The 21,668-nt window shown below is 38.9% G+C and overlaps 1 protein-coding gene across 5 annotated transcripts in view; it reads right to left on the bottom strand.

Moving 5' to 3' along the window:
* The window catches only part of CD2AP (CD2 associated protein), a 153,028-nt gene extending 134,881 nt beyond the window's left edge, over positions 1 to 18,147 (bottom strand). For 2 of the 5 annotated variants that reach the window (XR_004275588.1, XM_032299630.1), the window contains exon 1: positions 7,810 to 8,824. Coding sequence is in view for 4 of the 5 variants with exons in the window: in XM_032299630.1 (XP_032155521.1) it covers positions 7,810 to 7,885 (76 nt within the window). In the remaining variant the exon portion in view is untranslated. Of the gene's footprint in view, positions 1 to 7,809; positions 8,825 to 17,690 lie in introns of those variants that run through there. The other 3 variants (XM_032299633.1, XM_032299634.1, XM_032299632.1) reach the window with 2 other exon arrangements.
* Positions 18,148 to 21,668: the final 3,521 nt, after the last annotated feature.

The following is a 21,668-nucleotide window of genomic DNA, read 5'->3' as shown; positions in this document are numbered from 1 at the left end:
TTAGTAGAGACGGGGTTTCACCATGTTGACCAGGATGGTCTCGATCTTTTGACCTCGTGATCCACCCGCCTCGGCCTCCCAAAGTGCTGGGATTATAGGCGTGAGCCACCACGCCCGGCCTGAGATTTTTTTTTTTTTTAAATCAACAGATCAATAATCCAGGAATAAAACTGGATAGTCATCTAAAAATGGCCTCTAAAAGTTTCTAAAAATAGACTATTTATATTTGAAACGAAGTCTCACTCTGTCATCCAGGCTAGAGTGCTGTGGTACGATCTCGGCTCACTGCAACCCTTGCCTCCCAGGTTCAAGTGATTCTCCTGCCTCAGCCTCCAGAGTAGCTGGGATTACCAGCAACCGCCACCACACCTGGCTAATTTTTGTATTTTTAGTAGAGACGGGGTTTCATAATGTTGGCCAGGCTGGTCTTGAACTATTTATTTTAAAGGTTAACACAAAACAGGCCTACAGATCTTCACTATATAACTATTATATGAAATAATTTGAATGATACTGAGACCAAAAAAATACACTCAGAAATGTAGTCTTTCAAATAGATATGGTTCTAAATAAAATGCTAATGTATTAGTCTGTTTTCATGCTGCTTTAAAGAACTACCTGAGATGGTAATTTCTGAGGAAAAGAGGCTTAATTTACTCACAGTTCTGCAGGCTTAACAGGAAGCATGACTGGGAGGCCTCAGGAAACTTACAATCATGGCAGAAAGCAAGCAAGGATGAAGCAAGCATGGAGAAACAAGGACCTTCTTCACATGGTGGTGGAAGAGCAAGCAAGGGAAGGAGGAAGTGCCACACATTTTCCAACAACCAGATCTCGAGAACTTACTATCACTAGAACAGCAAAGGGTAGTCCACTCCCAGGATTCAAGTACCTCCTACCAGACCTTCCTCCTGACACATGGGGATTACAATTTGAGATGAGATTTAGGTGGGGCCACAGAGCCAAACCATATCAGTTAATAAAGGGAATTCAAATGAATAACTGGATAATTAGTCACCACAAGGAAGCAGAGTCTATCATGGGATAGGTTTAATCCTGGGAAAGCCTAATTTATCATGTAAGTAGACAAAATAAAAACACATGATCTATATAGATTCTAAAAGAGTATTCAATAAATTCTGAATTGATTTTTATATTAGGAGTAATGGTACTCAACCAGGATGATTTTGCCCCATGGGGGACACCTGGCAATGTCTTGATACCTTTTTGGTTGTGATGGCTGAAGAATGCTCCTGGCATTTAGCGAGTAGAGCTAGGGATGCAGTGAAGCATCCTCCAATGCACACGACAGTCCCTGCACAAGAAGCAATAATTGGCCCAAAATATCAACACAATGTTGCCAAGGTCTGAAACCCTAGATAATTAGAGGAACATGCTACATACAGATCTTCATGTCATCCCCACATCCCATGAATTCTAGTTGAATAAAACAGAACTTATACACATACATACCCCAAAAGGAGGAGGTAGTAGCAAGAAGGCAAAGGGAGAGGAAAGGAAATGGCAGTTGTTACTGTCTGAATGTCTGTGTCCCCCCAAATCTCTTGCAATGAAATCTCATCTGCAATGCAGAAATATTACAAAGTGGGGCCTTTTGGAGGTTATTAGGTCATGAAGGCTCCACCCTCACAAATGGATTAGTGATCTTATAAAAGGGGCCCAAAGGAGCTTGTTCACCACCTTTCCATGCAGCAAAGAAGGCACCATCTTTGGGCTTTTTGGGATTTTTGCTTGGGTTTCTTTTTTCTTTTTTTTCTTTTTGAGAAAACGTCTGGCTCTGTCACCGAGGCTGGGTGCAGTGACGCAATCTCAGCTCACTGCAACCTTCACCTCCTGAGTAGCTGGGACTACAAGTGCACACTACCACACCCACTCAGCTAATCTGTTGTATTTTTGTAGACAGGGTTTCTCCACGTTGCCCTAGCTGGTCTCAAAATCCTAGACTCAGGCAATCCACCCATTTCAGCCTCCCAAAGAGCTAGGATTACAGGTGTGAGCCACCAAGCCCAGCTTTCCATGCACCAAGAAGGCACCATCTTTGAACTCTCCTCACTAGACACCAAATTTGCCAGTGACTAGGTCCTGGACTTCCCAGACTGTGAGCAATAAATTTCTGCTGTTCATAAATTACCCAGTCTAAAGTATTTTGTCATAGCAGCTTGAAAGGATTATGACAGAGTGAGTAACAAAACTGTAGAGAGGAGAAATTTCTAAACCTAAAGTAAAATCGTCAAAGTTTCAAAGTAACTAAACTAGAAACAGGCAGTAAATACTTGCAACAAACAAGACAACGAATTAAAAGCATTTAGGAAATCTCGATTGAAAACAGGTAAAAGAAAGTAAAGTACATTATTTATAATGAAGTACAACAAACTCTAAGTACCTAATCCTTACCTAAAAAAAAAAAAAGTTTTACTTAACTTGGTTCTGCTTGAGGGTGCTGGTATTTTTTAATGAGTTTACTAGTTGTTAGTAACTTTTTTAAAAAAACAATCAGTATTTAAACAAAAAGGATAGCTGAAAATCAAGCTTAAAAATCTCTAAATCCATAATTTTTTAAATTATGACACACAAAAACATGAGTGGCAATATTATAAAGGATTTTCTACTACTCTGCTTTAATAAATATGCATTCTTTTGATAATAAAAAAATCACTTCAAAACAATAAACAATGTACACAAATTCCAAATAGGCATAAAGTTGTATGGGCACTGACTACGGGAACGTTTGCTTTTAATTTTGGTCAACACAACATAGATAGACATCACAATGGCATCTAACTGAGTTTCAAATTAACTTTATCTATATTATACCACTGATTGTAGTATAACATTGAGCATCAACCTTTATTATAGCAGATGACAAAACATAAAAAGTCATACAAAAATTAATAAAAATATATTTCAGTATAAGGTAAAAATAATTACAATATTTACTGTCAAATAAGTAATATAAAAATACTTTAATGGTTTCACCTCTTATTTCCTGATTTTATACACACACACACACACACACACACACACACACACACACACACACGTATCAGGAAAAAGCAAATGTATGTATTTACTTTTTATTCCCAGGGCTAAGTATTTCTTACCATAAACCAAAAGGCTTTAACATAAATTATTCCCAGAACTAAACATTTATTCTTTAGTTCTGGGAATAATTTATGTAAAGCCTTTTGAGAAATGCAAAACTGATTAGCATTGCTTAATGTCATTAACTAATAACATTTCATTATTTAAATCCTCTAAAGTTAGGTACCAGATCCATTAGTCAAAATACTGCTAATAAAAATCACAATTATCATCCTAAAGTCCTTTGAATTATATATTAGAATTTCTGTCATTTATTTTCTCAAGCTTGTTAAATACAGAACTGATAAGCAGCATTTCTTATATGTTTTTCAATAGAGATAAGTAAATCTAGTCATTCTTAAGATAGTGAACAAATTGCACACAAAACCCACCCTTCCTCTTTGTATTTCAAATAGTGTACAAAGGTTTGCATAGTACAATACACTCAGCACATACCCAAAGACAAAAAAGAAGGAAATTTGATATAAGGAAATTTTTACATAGTATTATATTCCTCCCTACTGTTACTAAATTAGAATAAGTGACAAATATCCACAAAAAAAACTTAAAGTTTAAAAAACAAAAAAGAACAAAGAAATTACCATGTACATGTGATTAATGACTTGTCCTAAAATAATACATCTTAAAAAAAAAAACATACAAAAATCTAAAGAGCAAACAAGTTGGAAAATTCAATTAAATATTCTTCATTCCTCATCTTTATTCCGACTATTAACTTCCAGAAACACTAGAAATTATTTTCAAGCATGTTTCAAGCCAGATCAAAAAAAAAAAAAAAAAAAAAAACCATACGAATAGCCATAACAAAGTTTTCTAGAACTCACCAAATGACAACCCTAGGAAAACTTTTGGGTATGTAAGTAAAAGACCAATCTGTAACAATTACAATTTTTAAAAAATCTCTTAAGACGCCAGGCCTGGTGGCTCATGCCTGTAATCCCAGCACTTTCGGAGGCCCGGGTGAGAGGACTGCTTGAAGCCCAAGAGCTCTAGACCAGCCTGGGCAATATGGCAAGACCCTGTCTATTTTTGTTGTTGCTGTTGTTACTGTTGAATTACCCAGGAGTAATGGTACATACCTACAGTCCCAGCTACTAGAGAGACTGAGGTGGAAGGATCACTTGCCCCAGGAGGTCAAGGTTGCAGAGAACTATGATCGCACCACTACAATCTGGCCTGGGTGACAGAGCAAGGCCCTATTTCTTAAAAAAAAATAATTTTTTTTTTAAAGTCTCTTAAGAGAAAATAGTTACTCAAACAAATGAATAACATATAATACCAATCCACAATTTTAGATGATAAATATTTAAATTTACTTTTAAACCACACTAGAAGAGTCATTTCAATTCATACTACTTGCTCTGTTTAACTCAATCTCCCCTTCGCAAAATGTTTTAAGATATAATCAAGAGGATGAGGTTTAAAATCAGACCAATGAAAGCCTGATTCTGTCTCTTCTACATCTTATCTCTGACTTGGGCAAGTAACAATCCCTCTAACTTCATTTCCTGAATCCGAAGAATAGGAAGACTTATGTTTTACCTTATGTGCTTGTGGGGAACTGAATGCTCCATACATTCAGCCTAGCCCAGTAAGAATTCCCTAAATGCTAATAATTAGCTAAGTAACAGCTAAAAATGATTTTTAAAATTACAAAAAAATGGGAAGTTAATATAAAAGAACTTTGTTCAGTTTCTAAACAGACTTTTATTTTTTAAAAACTAGTCAAGTGCAGCAATGAAAAGCAGGAAAGAGTAGAAAAAAGAAGTTCAATCTGTAACTGACTAAATAATCGAGATAACTCACTACCTGAGGACGAATCTAAAGACATTTAAAACATAATTAAGTTATACAGGCAACTACAAGAACCTGTAAAACAATAGCAGACCTAAGAATTATTAAAAATTCTTAATCATTTGAGTTTCTCCATGATTCTAAACATCTACCCAAAATAAACACATACAAAAGACAACAATCTAAATTCTTAATTTTTTAAAAAAGACAAAGTCTCACTCAGTTGCTCAGGCTGGAGTGCAATGGCGTAACTATGGCTTGTTGCAGCCTCCACCTTTCAGGCTCAAGTGATGCTCCCACCTCAACCTCACAAGTAGCTGGGACTACAGCTGCAAGTCACCACACCCAGTTATCTCTCTCTTTTTTTTTTTTTTTTTTTTGGTAGAGATGGAGTTTTGCTTTGTTGCCCATGCTGGTTTCAAACTCCTGGTCTCAAGCATTCCTCCTGCCTCCGTAAATCCTTATAATCAAAAAATACTCAATTCAAATTACCAAAGGCCATTATGTCCAGGGGTGAGAGCAGGGAGTATTTTACTCATCTTTGTATTCCCAAACCGCAGCACAGCGCCTGAAACAGAGTATGTACTCAATACCTGTTTGTAGCACTAAAATAACAGAAGATAATATAACAAAAACTTCAAATTCTTATTTCAAGTTGTTAACTCTGATTTTCAATGAATTTAGTTTTCATAATACAAAAGTAAAACACAAGTATAATCATAACCTTGATTCAGCAAATATGTGAGTGGCTGCTACTGGAAGGCACTTGTTATAGGAGCCTGGTATACAACTAAGAAAAAGAAAACTCTCTAAACTCCAGGAGCTTATATTCTAACTAGGGTGAGTCAAGAATAAACAATAAGCACAATAAGGAAATTATAAAGTAAGTTGCAATCTGGATGAGAGAATGGATTAAAAAGAGTAGGAAAGATAAAGGGGGTCAAGAATGCTTGTTATCAGTAACTCAAAGGACAACTGCAGAGGAAGAGTCAGCTGTTTGTTTCACATTTTATAGTAGTTAAGAGTACAAACACTGGAAAGGGATTGCCTGGGTTCAAATCTTGGCCTTGAATTAATTACTGCTTCTGTGCTTGTTTCTTAATTTATAAAATGAGAGTAATAACAGTATCAAAAAATGTATATAAATTTTTTGTGAGAGTTCAATAATGCCTATAAAGTTCGTTTTTTTTTTTGTTTGTTTTTTTTTTTTTTTTTTTCAGACGGGGTTTTACTCATGTTACCCAGGCTGGAGTGCAATGGCGCAATCTCGGCTCACCGCAACCTCCGCCTCCTGGGTTCAGGCAATTCTCCTGCCTCAGCCTCCTGAGTAGCTGGGATTACAGGCACGCGCCACCATGCCCAGCTAATTTTTTGTAGTTTTAGTAGAGACGGGGTTTCACCATGTTGACCAGGATGGTCTCGATCTCTTGACCTCGTGATCCACCCGCCTCGGCCTCCCAAAGTGCTGGGATTACAGGCTTGAGCCACCGCGCCCGGCCAACCTATAAAGTTCTTAATTAAAACTGCCTGAAACACAAATACCAAATAAATATTCACTAAATGTTAACATCTATCACAATATGCTGCAATTTCCCCACTAAGAATTAACTAACTGGCTTTTTGTCCACCATTTTTGAGTGCTTCTGTTTATGCCGATAGACAAAGACCTCAAGAAATATTTGCTGAATTTAAACCAAAATATTTACTGACAAAACAGAATTATAATTATTATGGCAAAATATAATTAGTGTGAGATATGACTAATTAAAAAGGACTAAAAATGTCATAATGTGGGAAAGCTATTCAACAGTCCTCTGGAACGGTTTTCAGATGCCACACCGCACTGAAAATCCCATGAAGATTATAGACCCTTTTCCCAGAACAATTCCTTTTTTTTTTTTTTTAAATAGAGACAGAGTTTCACTATGTTGACCAGGCTGGTCTCAAACTCCTGGGCTCCAGGGATCCTCCCTGCTGGACCTCCCAAAGTGCTGGGATTACAGGAGTGAGACACTGAGCCCAGTATCCCAGAACAACTGTATCACAAAGGTCCACACAAAATTTTACATGTTTAAAACTAATGGGACTGGCCAGGCACAGTGGCTCATGCCTGTAATCCCAGCACTGAGAAGCCAAAGGCAGGCAGATCTCTCGAGGTCAGAGACCAACATGGTAAAACCTTATCTCTACTAAAAATACAAAAATTAGCTGGGCGTGGTGACGGACACCTACAATCCCAGCTACTTGGGAGGCTGAGGTGGGAGAATCATTTGAACCCAGGAAGCAGAGATTGCTGCTTAAAGTATGATCGAATCAGACTTACTGGACACACAGCAGGCTCCCAATTTTCTGCTAGTCAGTGCAAGTGTTACATTTTTTTAGATACAATAAAATAAGTGACATAGCCGGGCGCGGTGGCTCACGCCTGTAATCCCAGCACTTTGGGAGGCCGAGGAGGGTGGATCACGAGGTCAAGAAATCGAGACCATCCTGATCAACATGGTGAAACCCCGTCTCTACTAAAACTACAAAAAATCAGCTGGGCATGGTGGCACATGCCCATAATCCCAGCTACTCAGGAGGCTGAGGCAGGAGAATTGCCTGAACCCAGGAGGCGGAGGTTGCAGTGAGCCGAGATCATGCCATTGCACTCCAGCCTGGGCAATAAGAGCGAAACTCCGTTTCAAAAAAAAAATAAAATAAAATAAAATAAGTGACATAGTCTCCAGCATCAATGAACTCAGGCCAAGTAAGGTCATTTACACACTAAGAATAGCAAAGAAGCTTTTATTTAGGTTTTAAACTATGAAGTTCTAAGCATAAGTTCAACTGCATTTTGTAGTATATAATCTATATAAGAATTTAGAATAATTTTGTGAGAAAAATGGTTACCTTGAGATTTGAAATACAGCCTTTTATTTCCATTTAACACTTCATTCTGAAAATTTAACAAATTTATTTTCATCATTAAAAAAATTTCTTTGATCTGCTTCCTAGAATACGTTTGATAAGAATGGCCAAATTAGTAGGTAAGTTAAAATGACTTCTTCCTCTTATATGGTTGCACACAAATGCCCCACACACATACCAAAACAGTGAGGCAAAATACTCATCAGACTGCAACCTGCTACAGCACAGCAGGAATTTTAATTAAAGTTTAATACAAAACTTGGATCTTAGGAGGACATACTTCTAAATAAACCAAAAGTTGGTTTCTAACACAAAGAATGAGAAAATCCGACAATGGTATACACATTTGAAAGGCCAACTTTAAAAGTCTCTTAAAAACACTCAAACCAAGACTATGCAGTTTCAATTTTACAAATACAGTATATGAACTTCCACACTTACAATCCAAAAAATTTTGGTACTTGACTATTACAATAATCATGATAAATACTCCAGGAATGTCACTTTTAAAAGTGAGTCTAAATGTTAGGTAAATTTCCAGCCTCTTCAGTACCAGAACACTAATAGGACAGTAAGAAGGATAAGACAGCTTTAATATTTCCGGTAAAAGTACAAATCTCAAAGATCAGCTTGAGAAGGCTTGCTTCATTATAAAGACTCTTTGCCAGGAGTGGAGGAAAAAACATCTTGGCTACTGCCAGTACCCAGTATATCATCACTGGTCAAACTAATGAGAGATGAATAAATTTTATTTCCTTCCAGTGCTGGAATCTATATTTTAATATTCCATATGCTTCTCCTATTACATTTAACATTTCCAACACTGACCCCTATACTACTCTCGTTTGTTTTGCTAATGGATTCACATATTAACTTTCGCTGTTATTATGTTGTCATATTCCCATCACATTATAAGCCATCCCAATACATTCATGACGTTAATCAAGAACTGGAAGGAGGGAAAGGCAGGAGCATTTATGTCATTTATGTCTCCAGGGGTTGTGAGAAGTTTAAAAAAAGGCCGGGCGCAGTGGCTCAAGCCTGTAATCCCAGCACTTTGGGAGGCCGAGGCGGGTGGATCACGAGGTCAAGAGATCGAGACCATCCTGGTCAACATGGTGAAACCCTGTCTCCACTAAAAAATACAAAAAATTAGCTGGGCATGGTGGCGCGTGCCTGTAATCCCAGCTACTCAGGAGGCTGAGGCAGGAGAATTGCCCGAACCCGGGAGGCGGAGGTTGCGGTGAGCCGAGATCGCGCCATTGCACTCCAGCCTGGGTAACAAGAGTGAAACTCTGTCTCAAAAAAAAAAAAAAAAGTGATTCTAATAATATACCCAACCCTTAACACATGTAAACTATTTGAGGCACCAAAACTTTTATTTATCCTAAATCCCCAAGCACTTAACATGACATTAATCACATTCCTCACATTAAGGAAAATACTTCTTGATTAATCTCTCATCAGCAGCTTCTTTACTTGATGATGTGACCTTGTTACAGGCCCTTTTCATAATGTTGGTGTTAACTGTTTGTAACTATCACCACACTTAAAAGTGCAGTTATGCATCACTTAACAATGGGAATGCATACTGGAAAATGTGTCATTAGGCAATTTGGTCCATGTGTGAACATCAGGGTGTACTTAAACCTAGATGGTACAGCCCACTACACATCTAAACTATAGGGTATAGCCTATTGCTCCTAGGCTACAAACCTATACTGCATGCTATTGTACTCAATATTGTAGGCAACTGTAACACAATGGTCAGTATCTGTATATTTCAACTAAAAAAGGTATATTGAAAATACATTATAAGTAATAAAAATGGTACACCTACATAGCGGGTACCCACCATGAACAGGGATTACAGGACTGGAAGCGGCACTGGGTGAGTCACTGAGTGGTGAGCAAATGTGAAGGCCTAGGACATTACTACACACTACTACAGATTTTATAAACACTGTACACTGAAGCTACTTTCTTTTCTTTTTTTCTAATTTTCTTTTGAAATTAACCTTAGCTATAAACTTTTTAACTTTTTTACTTTTTGTAATAACATTTAGTTTACAACACCAACACACTGTATAATTGTACAAAAATATTTTATTTTTTTATATCCATATTCTATATGCTGTCTGCCATTTTAAAATTCTTTCCTTTTTAATCCTTTTTGTTGTAAGACATAAACACACACATTAGCCTACAACCAAAAGGCCTACAATCAGGATCATCAATATCACTGTCTTCACCTCCATATTTCATCCCACTGGTAAAAATAAATGTGCATAGGGCTGTCATCTCCTATGATAACAATGCCTTTTTCTGGAATACCTCCTGAAGGACCTGCCTAAGGATGTTTTACAGTTAACTTCTTTTAATAAGTAGAAGATGATACACTCTAAAATAACAATTAAAAAACACGCTAAACACACAAGCCAGTAACACAGAAAATAATATATTTATTATCAATATATGTACTACATATAAACGTATGTATGTGCTATACTTTTATACAAGTGGTAGTGCACATTTGCTGACACCAGCATCACCACAAACACAGTAAGTCATGCATTACACCACTATAGTGGGATGGCTACAACTCACTACAGAAGAGGAATTTTCCAGCTTCATTATAATCTTAGGTGATCGCTGCCATATATGTGGCATATTATTAACCAAAACATTCCTAAGGGGCTCATGATTGTATTCTACTAGAAACTCCTAGTGATTAGATGCTACACAGCCACTCCCTTGGAATCATCTGGAGGCTGAATCATCAAAAAGAACCTACGCTAAGTGGCACTAATAAAGTACTAAAACAGATCGTGGAATTCAGGCTCCCATGCTAGTCATCTTCGTTTTGCAAATGAGGTGAGAAACTGAACAAGATCATGATGAGAAGTTTAACAAGCTACATAATATCTGAGAGATTATAAAATACAAGTCTACTGGAGGCACTGGAAAAGATAGGTTCTAGGAAAGAAAAAATCCCTAACAATACCTGACACTGGAACAACATCTTAAGCCAATATCATTTTAGAATAGTGAATTTTTTTAAAAGCAGTGTTTCGTCTAGAGTAAAAGCACCCTTAGGTGCAAACAACTAGTAAATATGCTTTCAGTAAATCAAACAGGGTTCAATGAAAATGGTCAGGTAGAGTAGAACGTCTAGGAACTTGAGACCTTCAGAAACAAAAACCAAACCATAACCAAAAAAAAAGAAGCAATATCAAGTTTAGACCAAAGAAGAAAACAGGAGCCCAGAAGCAAAATGCCTACTTCACTTGTGGTTAAAACCAAGGTTATGATTCAAAAATGAGTATATATAGCACAGTCTCAGGTTACTGAAGTCCTAGAAGGATTAATTTTATCTGCTTAAGAGACATAATAAATGTCTCTACTGTGAGCTACTGTCTAAATATCTACCTAATGTAAGCCAAAAAGAAAGCTGGGGGGAGTGTGAGGGAGGACTGCCAAAGACAGGTAACACACTATCAAAAAAAAAAAAAAAAAAGTAACAACAACAAAAAAGCTCTATTAACAACCACCACTTCAGTGAAATCAAGAGACTGACAATTACCAGTACTTTCAAGTTTCTTGTGCCTTAGTTGGCCATTTATTATTATATTGGCAGTTATAACTGCTTATTAACACCCTGAAGGATTGTATACTTGTTTCCCAAATAGAAGGATATGCTGAGGTTTTGTAATCTCCTTCGCACTGGGTATGACAGAAAAAGAAACCTAGGTGAAAAAGAGACAGAAGCAAATAAAAGCAGGCACATCAAATCCCTGGGACCAAATAAACAGAGGGAGTGGCTAACTATAACCAGGGAATATCCTCTAGCATTTACATAGAGGATCCCATTTACCCAGTTATTCTGGACCACTTGTACCAAACTTAAAGATTCAGCTACTAACGTAGACTACTAATGTAGTCCCAGGACAGAAAATATATAAGCTTAAAGGCTTAGTATCTTATATTACATCTTGGCTCATCCTAAATAATTCCAACAACTAAGCTCACTTTTGTTCCTGCAAATACCCACCTTGTATCTTTCCAATAAGAAATCTGGATGCTGTCTGGTTTTGTTTCCCTGTGGCTAGGTTTTCTAAGCCTACTGCCAGCCCCTGTTTCCCCTTTCCCCCAGGACACCAGTCTGAATCTCTACCTACTGCCTGCTACAAGCCACCATACCACTCCCAAAGGCCTGCTCCACATACATGTACATACTGCACTTTGCCAAACATATCCCTGATGCTGACAAGCTGACTGTAGGTACACATGGACCTCCATCCAGATTTTCCAAACTAGTGTTCTGTCCCATCCCCCATCTAGAAAGACTTACTGCCTGACTGCTTAATTTGGTCCCTAAATCCTGCTTGTGTTAAATTTGAATCGCAGTCAGATATCAAATCCTACAACTAAGCAGTAACAGCTCCATCATAATGATTACCCAATTTACCTAAATTTAAATCACATCTTATTAGTTTTTATTTGCTCTTTCTTTTCTGAATGTAAAATCTGAAAACGTTCAGATCTTTCACAACTTGCTTCATCGGTTTACCTAAGCAACAAATCTGCAGCTCCACCCAATTCTCACTCAAATAAATAATCATTACACTTCTTTCTCTACCTAGCTGCAAGCCCTTGACACAATGACAACAATTTTTATATACATTAAAGTAAGCATTTTTATCATTTGAAATATATTTCATAACAAGGGAAGATATTCTGACAGGAGGATTCTCTGGCAGGTCTGAATTATGAACACATAAAAATTTAGCACTTTAGGTTTTATAACACTTATTTTTAAAGTCTCAAACATTAGATTTTAGTTAATACGATGTCATTTTACTATGCAAGCCTCTCAATTAGAAAGGTACAGGCAGGGCATGGTGGCTCATGCTTGTAATCCCAGCACTTTGGGAGGCCACGGCGAGAAGATCACGAGGTCAAGAGATCGAGATCATCCTGGCTAACATGGTGAAACCCTGTCTCTACTAAAAATACAAAATATTAGCTGGGCATGGTGGCATGCACCTACAGTCCCAGCTACTCAGGGGGCTAAGGCAAGAGAATCACCTGAACCCAGGAGGCAGAGGTTGCAGTGAGCCAAGACTGCACCACTGCACTCCAGCCTGGGCGACAGAGCGAGATTCCTTCTCAAAAAAAAAAAAAAAAAAAGAAAAGAAAAGAAAAAGAAAGGTACAAAGCAAACTTCTAGCTCATTTCTACAGGAAAATATAAAATATTATAAATGTGAATTTTCATCCTTATGTGATTTTATAAAATTTAAACTATTCAAATTTTGAAACTTCAAAAAAAATCTGATCATAAGTACTTAACAAATAAGGAAAAGAGTTATTACATTTGCCAATGATTCAACTTTGAAACAAAAATTTCATAATACTCTCTGGAGTAGTTTAATTGAAGTAAATCCTTATACAGAAAGGTGAACCAGTAGCATGCAGTTTCCATTTGCAACTACTTATCTGTATGAATCAAGATTTTATCCAGGCCAGGTACAGTGGTGCGGCTATAATCCTAGCACTTTAGGAGGCCAAAGCAGGTGAACCGCTTGAGGCCAAGAGTTTGACACTAGCCTGGGCAACATAGGGAGGGCCTGTATCTACAAAAAAAATTTAAAACTAGGCCAGAGACAGTGGTGTGCACCTGTAGCCCTGGCTACTTGGGAAGCAGAGGCTGCAGTGAGCTATCATCATGCCACTGAACTCCAGTGTGGGTAACAGAGCAAGATCCTGTCTCTAAAAATAAATAAATAAATAACATATAAATAGAAAATTTATAAATATTTTCTCCAAACACTACAACAAAGTAACATAAAAAAATCACTCTATTATAGAAGTGCATATATCATCTAAAGCAACTGCAAATTTGTCTATTAAAACCACCATGAGGCCGAGTGAAGTGTAATCCCAGCACTTCAAGAGGCTGAGGTGGACAGATCACCTGAGGTCAAGAGTTTGAGACTAGGCTGACCAACATGGTGAAACCCTGTCTCTACTAAATATGCAAAAATTAGCTGGGTGTGGTGGCATAAACCTATAATCCCAGCTACTCCGGAGGCTGAGGCAGGAGAATTGCTGGAACCCAGGAGGCAGAGGTTACGGTGAGCCAAGATCATACCACTGCACTCCAGCCTGGGCAACAGAGTAAGACTCCATCTCAGACAAAATGGGAAAAAAAAAAAAAAAGTTATGTTTTATATACATGAGCTTATAAATAAAAAGTTCACCACCTTATATAAAATTATTAAGAGAATTTCAGCCCTTAGTAACATGCTTACTCTTTCAAAAATAAAAATTCACAATATTTCTTTTGCATGCTCTAGAAACGGTCTGACACTTTGTGCCATTTGCTTTTTGCCTAATTCTGCTCCAAAATGCCAATCTGTATTTTTGGAATGAGAAAAATAATCATTGTCTATCTGTCTCCCTAGAATTCTTCCCAAATTCTTTCACACAGAATACCTCAAATTTCTCAATAGGCATTTTACCACATTTAACAAATGTAGACACTAAAAACACTACTTTAACTAAAATTCAAGTAACTCTACTAGTATTCATCCCACTTAAGGGTTTTTCCTAAGCAACTAAGTTCTTACCAATAATGGACTTTCGCACGATACATCCAATATTGAAAAAAGTATCTACATGATTTCCGTAAGTTTACATTACATAAAATTCAGTTTCTGCATTAGTACAAAATCATCTCATCTCAGTGGTCCTTTATGTAAAGAAAATATCCAACTTCTAACAAAGGTCAAAAATTGAGAATTTTTTTTTCCCAAGTTGGTACAAGAATTAGGGAAATCAGGCCAGGCATGTTGGCTCACACCTGTATTCCCAACACTTAGGGAGGCCGAGGCAAACAGATCACAAGGTCAAGAAAGAGAGACCATGCTGCCCAATATGATGAAACCCTGTCTCTGCTAAAAATGCAAAAATTAGCCAGGCATGGTGGCACGGGCCTGTAGTCCCAGCTATATGGGAGGATGAGGGAAGAGAATTGCTTGAACCTGGGAGGTGGAGGTTTCAGTGGGCCAAGATTGCACCACTGCACTCGTTTGGCGACAGAGCAAGACTCCAACTCAAAAAAAAAAAAAAAAAAAAAAAAAGAAGAATTAGGGAAACCATCTGAAAATGAAAATAACAACCTCAAGCAATGGCAATGTTTTAAGCACTTTACAAGTAATAACTCATTCAATCCTTGTAACAACCTATGAGGTTGGTATTTTATTCCATTTACAGATTAAGAAACTGAAGCACAGAGAAATAATGTGCTCAGTCACACAGTGAGTAGGTAGAAGAAAAAGAATTCGACCTCAAGTAGTCTCCCCCCAGAGCCCATGTTTTTAACTCTCTAGTTGTACCATCTAAGCATAGGGTGGATCACGAGGTGAGGAGATCGAGACCATCCTGGCTAACACGGTGAAACCCCATCTCTACTATAAATACAAAAAATTAGCCAGGCGTGGTGGCATGCACCTGTAGTCCCAGTTACTCGGGAGGCTGAGGCAGGAGAATCACTTGGACTCAAGATGTGGAGTTTGCAGTGAGCTGAGATCACGCCACTGCACTCCAGCCTGGGCAACAGAGTGAGACTCTGCCTCAAAAAAAAAAAAAAAAAAGAACCACCACTTAATAGGCATCCAAGTTTTCTTAAACAAAAAAAAAAAAAAGATTTTTTTCATTTTGTGACAAATTAGATAAAATATCATGTAAACATTTTAGGCTGCATTTAAAATCGTAAGAAAAAGGGTGGCTGATAAAACCAAATAAATGAAATTTATATTAAAATGCAAACTCCCTTTAATTGAACTTGAGAATTTTATTATTATTATAATATGACCAATGAATTTAAGAATACACTGATATGGAAATGTTTCACAAATACTTTACAAAACTTACCACAAATGCCCCCAGTAATACACATTTGCCCCCCTCAAAACACATTCTAAGTAGTCGAGAGTATACCAACATTGATATCCAAGTCTATATGAAAACTCACCTAAACAGAACACAACAAATAAATCACGAAGAAAAAGCCTCTGGGCAATCAAAACAGGTATTCCAGTATCCAAGTATTGGTATACACTTACTTTCTCAAGAGACGACCTCACACACTAGGTAAGGGCATATTGATTTTTCCCCTGTGCAGAATCACAAACCTGAATATGATTTCCACACTTCTAAAAAAATTAGAAAAAGGAAGATGATGGGGGACACTAATCCGTTACAAGCACATCCAACAGCAAAGCAAAAAAAAAAAGTACTTACTTTAAATAATTTCAAGATGCAAACGATTATTATTTAGAATTTAGCTCAACAGCCCTATATGCAATCCAAGATTGCATCCTTAGGTCATCCAAGGAAGTTTATATTCTGCATCCCATTTAAGACAGAAAAGAACTGTATATTTAACTTTATTATCTTAATCTAAAGCAGTTAAAGTGATTTTATAATTTGATGCTTAAAAGAATAAGCCCACAATTACCCTGCAAGCTCAACTAATCAATTATAAAATAATTCATTTGAAAATTCCAAATAGCAAATGTCTTATTTCACTGTTTTTGAGGTCAAGAGCACTTGGAGTATAAAAGTTACCTGAAACCAGGAGGGAGGTGGAGGAGGGAACATAAAATTAGAAAAGTCTAAGGAAACAGAGGCTAGGCGAGTGTCTATAAACAATATGCTCAAAACATCCCCCACAAAGCAAACTGTGGAATGAGGGTGCCACATCAGCAGCAGTCTGTATTTGTCCTGCTTCTAAATCATTTGTTGGTTACATGAATTACTCATTTCGGTGATGGTTTGTGATATGAAGCAGTACCAACTCTCAACTGCAAAAAGTGATAGGGTCCTCCTGATTTTCTCTACAAAATCAAACTTCGGTTTACACTTACAGAACACTGCCTCTATAAGGCAGAGCGTGTTCTGATTTTTTTAAAGCTATTCTTTTTTAAGTTGCTTTTAATTTTTAAAGGATTGAGGGAGTTAATGCCTAGCCCACATGAACTTTGTTATCAAAAGAATTGTTACACCACTTAACAAAACTTTTCAACCCAGACTGCCACACATTCTGCCTTCTCTAACTTCAAACAAAACTTTAAAGCACATAGTAAATAACACATAAGGCCTTGTATTTTTCTCTCCTCCCTCAAGGAAGTCTAACTCCAAACAGGAAACTGCTCCTCAAAGGATCCAACAGTGAAGTCCCAACCCAGTCCTCTGGAGCAGGCTGAATGCTTAAGTGCCAACACACTTGCCTAGGTAGAACCGGAGTAAAACAAATACTCAAGCTTTCCCGTCCTTGAGGCATCCCTTGCGAGTTATAGAAGGGGAAAAAAATACCTTTTTTGAACAAATTTATTTCTCTCCTTAACGTATACAAAGCGTCGCAGAAAATAAAGAAGTTGAAAGTGCTACTTTGTCAAATTTTTCGATCGCCCTCCCCCATCTCACGAAGAGGGGGAGGGAAGGAAAGGGTGACCAAGGGAAGGAAGATCAGGTCCGATTTTAGCTGGGCCAGGGGTTCGGAGAGGTGGCCAGGCACCCCCGCCCCCCATCCCGCACCTTTCTGGTGAACAGGAAAAGAGGGGGAGAAGGGAGCGCGAGGGAAAGCACCCGAGAGCTCTCCCACCAGTTTCTCCGCGAGGAGAGAAAGGTGGAAGGCAGGGCAAGAAGGCAAGAAGGGACAGTGGGGAGAGTGGAGAAGGTAGGGTGCTGCCGCTCAAGGGCTGACCCCCGTCGCCTCCCCATAAGGCCAAGAAGGTGCACCGCCTCCCCGGGTCTGAAAGGTCCAGACCGGCGGCGGGAAGCGCCCGAGTCTCTTACCCATGCTGGGGGCTCCCGCGGGGAGAAGCCGAGGTCCGCTCCTCCTCCTCCTCCTCTGGTGGCTCGCGCGGGCGCTCCCACGGCTGGAGGCGGACCCCGCGCTCCGCGCTAACCCCTCCTGACCTTAGGCGGGGCGAAGAGTCGCCTCCATCCGCCTGCGGCGCACTCCGGCCAATCCCTTCAGTGCGGCCCGCGAGGCAGACGCAGAGGCAGCCGCAGCTCCTCACGCCTGGCCTCCGCCGAAGCCACGGCGGCGGGAGGGCCCTACCCTGCCCGCCCAGACCGCGGCTTTCCCACCCTGGCCGCTCCCGCAGGGGGACGGACCCGCCGGATCGCCCTGGCCCTCGGCTCCCACCCGGAGCGCCCGCCCAGCCTCGGAGCCCGCCCCTTGCCTCTCCCTTAGCACCAGCAGTTAGAGAAGGCGACCCCCAAGCCTTCGGTGGAGACCCACACAGAGGCCGGGAAGGTGCAGGCAGCTGGGTCCGGGAGGAGGCAAATCTCGCGAGAACGCCCTCGTTCTCCCCGCCCCACCGCGCCCCGTCGCGTTCGGGCTCTCTCCCCGACCCCCCGGCTGGTGCCAGGTGCGATGACGTCACTGGCGGGGGTCGCGCGCCGCCGGCGTCCAGGTGCGGCGAGCGGATGAGGAAGCGGTGCAGAGAAGTTGGAGCTCGCTCTCTCCCCGGAGGTTCAGAACAGCTTGAGCAGGCTTTTGGTCTGGTTTGTCGCCTCAGATGGTTACAAAAGGTTTCTGCTGATAGGCAAAGTTGCCCCGCTTTCCGCGGCGGCGACACGGTGTTACTTTCCGCAGCAAAGCAGCCTCTGGAGGACCTTAAGGGGGAAGAGGCGGCGAGAGGAGGGCGAGCGCGCTTGATTTCGACGTTTAAGGGAAGCCTAGATGCTGCCAGGACCCTCAGTTTACCTTGTAAAGTTCCTTATGGATTGGAAGTATTTGGTCTTCGTCGGGTGGGGGAGAAACCTAGGCATCAAATAAATTCAGTTTCACAGGAGTATATTACTGGATTCCTTCAGTCTCTTGTCAGCTGAAGGCAGCTTTCTAAATTTCCTTTTTTCTTTTTAAAGTATAAGTTTAGTTGTTATTTGATCGAGAGGAAAGTAGGCATCATGATTTGAAATACTGCCAGGCATTTTTTCTAATGTCAATGGGAAGGAGAGCATCGGATTATTGTAGTCAGTCAAACATGAGCCTGGGAGTTACAAAGAAGTGTAATTATTTCAGCAAGCTTTTTTTCCCCTCCTAAGTAGACCCAATTCCAGGGCAGATGTGTGTGTGAGCGTTTGTTGAACGCCAACTATTGTGCCTAGTGCTTTTTCAAGAAATTATGTAATTCTCAGTCATCCAGCACTGAAACTGACTTGCCCTTTGGAACCAGGCAGACATGGGTTTCTGAAACTCAGCACAGTCATTTTCTTTTTGTGAGACCTTGGATAAATTAACCTGGCTGAACTTCAGTTTCTTGAGTCTGTTGAAACAAATCTTGCAATTCAGAGCAGAGTGGCCCGTAGTAGTTAGTAACCTTGTACGTATGCATTACCACTATTTCCCATAGGCCTGCTTTTGATTTCTTTTAATTCTTCTACTGCTTCTCAAAAGGTTGCATGTGGTAATTTTATAACAAGAATGATCAAACTCACAAACAGTAGCCAAAAGTAGAAAAGAAAAAGATAAATATACTCACCTAAACAAGATTACATTGACATCATGGAACATGTACCTTTTTTAGGTAACAAATATGCGTTGAGCATTATGTTCATTGTCCCCTACCAAGCAAAAAAAAAAAAAAAAGCTAAAGTACACCACTTATCCTCAGGGACTTTGCATTCTAAGGGGGATGAGATATGAATACAAAGTTAATTAACAGTATGAGGTAGTGAGGGTCAAATGCTTTAGAATTTAAAGGAAAATAAATTACTGTGGGCAAGGCAAGCTGTAAAGAGAAGGTATGAGTTGAACGAAAGCTTGGGGAAAGGCAATAATTGAGCTGGAAAGAATCCTACAACTGAGGAGTGGAGGTAGATATGCAAACAGAATATTTCTAAGCCTTAAATGTGAGTGGCTTAAGCAGCCCATAAGGAAGGCCATTTAAGATTTGGAAGAATAAGACTGGTGATGGGCTAAGAAGGATTCAAGAAAGGAGACAAAAAATATAAGCTATTGGAAGCACATAGGTAGGAAATTCAAGGCCCAGAGATCTTAAGGTTCTAGAGACTTTAAATTTCTAGGTCTCTAGAATCCTCAATACTTAAAGAAAGGCCAATGAATATAATGGAAAGATGTTAAGTAAAACAGAAGAAGGAAAAAAGACTATCAGATTTGATAATAAGAGCACCTTTGAAAATATAATTTCAGAATATATATAACATATACATTACATATAACTACATATTCAGAATAGATATATAATAGAAAATTCAGATTAAAGGTTTTATCAATTGAATGACAAGGAAATGGAGGCCACAGGTAGATAAGGTAAATACTTTCTCAGAAATCAGGTCACATGATCTGACAACATGATAAAACCTTTACAATCATTTCTGTCCTAGGAATTCCAGGATCTTCACACTTGTAATCCCAGCAATTTGGGAGGCCAGGGGAGGAGGATCACTTGAGCCCAGGAGTTGGAGACCAGCCTGGGCAACATAGCAAGATTCCACCTCTACAAAAAAAAAGTACAAAAATTACCCCAGGTGTGGTGACACAGACCTGTGTGGTTCCAACTACTTCTTGAGAGGCTAAAGTGAGAGGTTCACCTGAGTCCAAGGAGGTTGAGGCTAGAGTAAACTGTGATCCTGCCACTACACTCCATCCAGCCTGGGTGACAGTGAGACCCTTGTCAAAAAAAAAAAAAAAAATCCAGGATCTGTTATTATCTCCATAATAAACTTATTTTACAGGTTTAAAAATTAAATTCACTTTGCAAATTCAGAGGCATTATCCATTGAAGTAATGATAAGCTGTTGGATCACAGAAATTGGAAGGATCAGGGAATAGAACCCATAAGAATGGTTGAGAAAACTGAAGTAAAGCTAAGAAATAATCACAATCCCAAATTTAATGCTGTTTTCCAAAGCCAAAGGAAATTCTTACAGAAGAATGAAATCTAGAAATTTACTTTTTTATTTTTTTTATTTTTTATTTTTTAAAGATGGGGTTTCACCATGTTGGCCAGGCCGGTCTTGAACTCCTGACCTCAGGTGATCTGCCTGCCTCCGCCTCCCAAAGTGCTGAGATTTCAGGCATGAGCCACCACGCCCGGCTGAAATTTACTTTTAAACATATAAAATGGTATGTAAAAATACCTTCTAAACTTGTGACTGCTATGCAAATATTAGTTATTAATTATTCTGTTGAGCTCTTTTCATCTTTTAAATCTTACCTTCTCAGCTGTAAGAGGCCTTCAAGGTACAGCAGTATATTTTATACATTTTTATATGGTTAGCACTGTCTGCGGCTCAAAACATTGCATTCCCTGGCAATAATTATTAGTTGAATGAGAGAAAATGTGATGAGAAGATAATTTCTACTTACCACACATATTAAATTTAAACTCCCTTAGTCTAAAAACAAATTATCTTTTACTTTTCCCTTTATTGTTACCTTTATACTGGATTAGGTTTGTTTCTGTCCATCTGTCTTTACCCTTCTTTGTATTCGAGTACAAATGGACTAACACCACTCTAATCATTCACTTTTTTTTCTGCCAAATGCTGAACATGTTAATCTGACATCAAGGAGAACATTACAATTTCTGTGTGAATGACACAATTTCAGATCATCATAGTTCATGTTAAACTGCCATGACTTGTTCCTGAAGTTTTCTTAGGAATTTATCAGAGGATATCTATATTTTTAAAAATCATCTGCTTTTTTTCTGGTAAAAGCTATTATAACCAAGAAGATTATGCTAAAGAAAAATAAATATTAACTAAATTGTGTTATTTTTAAAGCACTCATTTAGT

The sequence above is a fragment of the Sapajus apella genome, unplaced genomic scaffold, assembly GCF_009761245.1.
Source record: "Sapajus apella isolate SASKATOON/1434 unplaced genomic scaffold, GSC_monkey_1.0 scaffold41, whole genome shotgun sequence".
Taxonomy (NCBI): domain Eukaryota; kingdom Metazoa; phylum Chordata; class Mammalia; order Primates; family Cebidae; genus Sapajus; species Sapajus apella.
The sequence above is the reverse complement of the archived record's forward strand: the minus strand, read 5'-3'. Positions and strand labels throughout refer to the sequence as shown.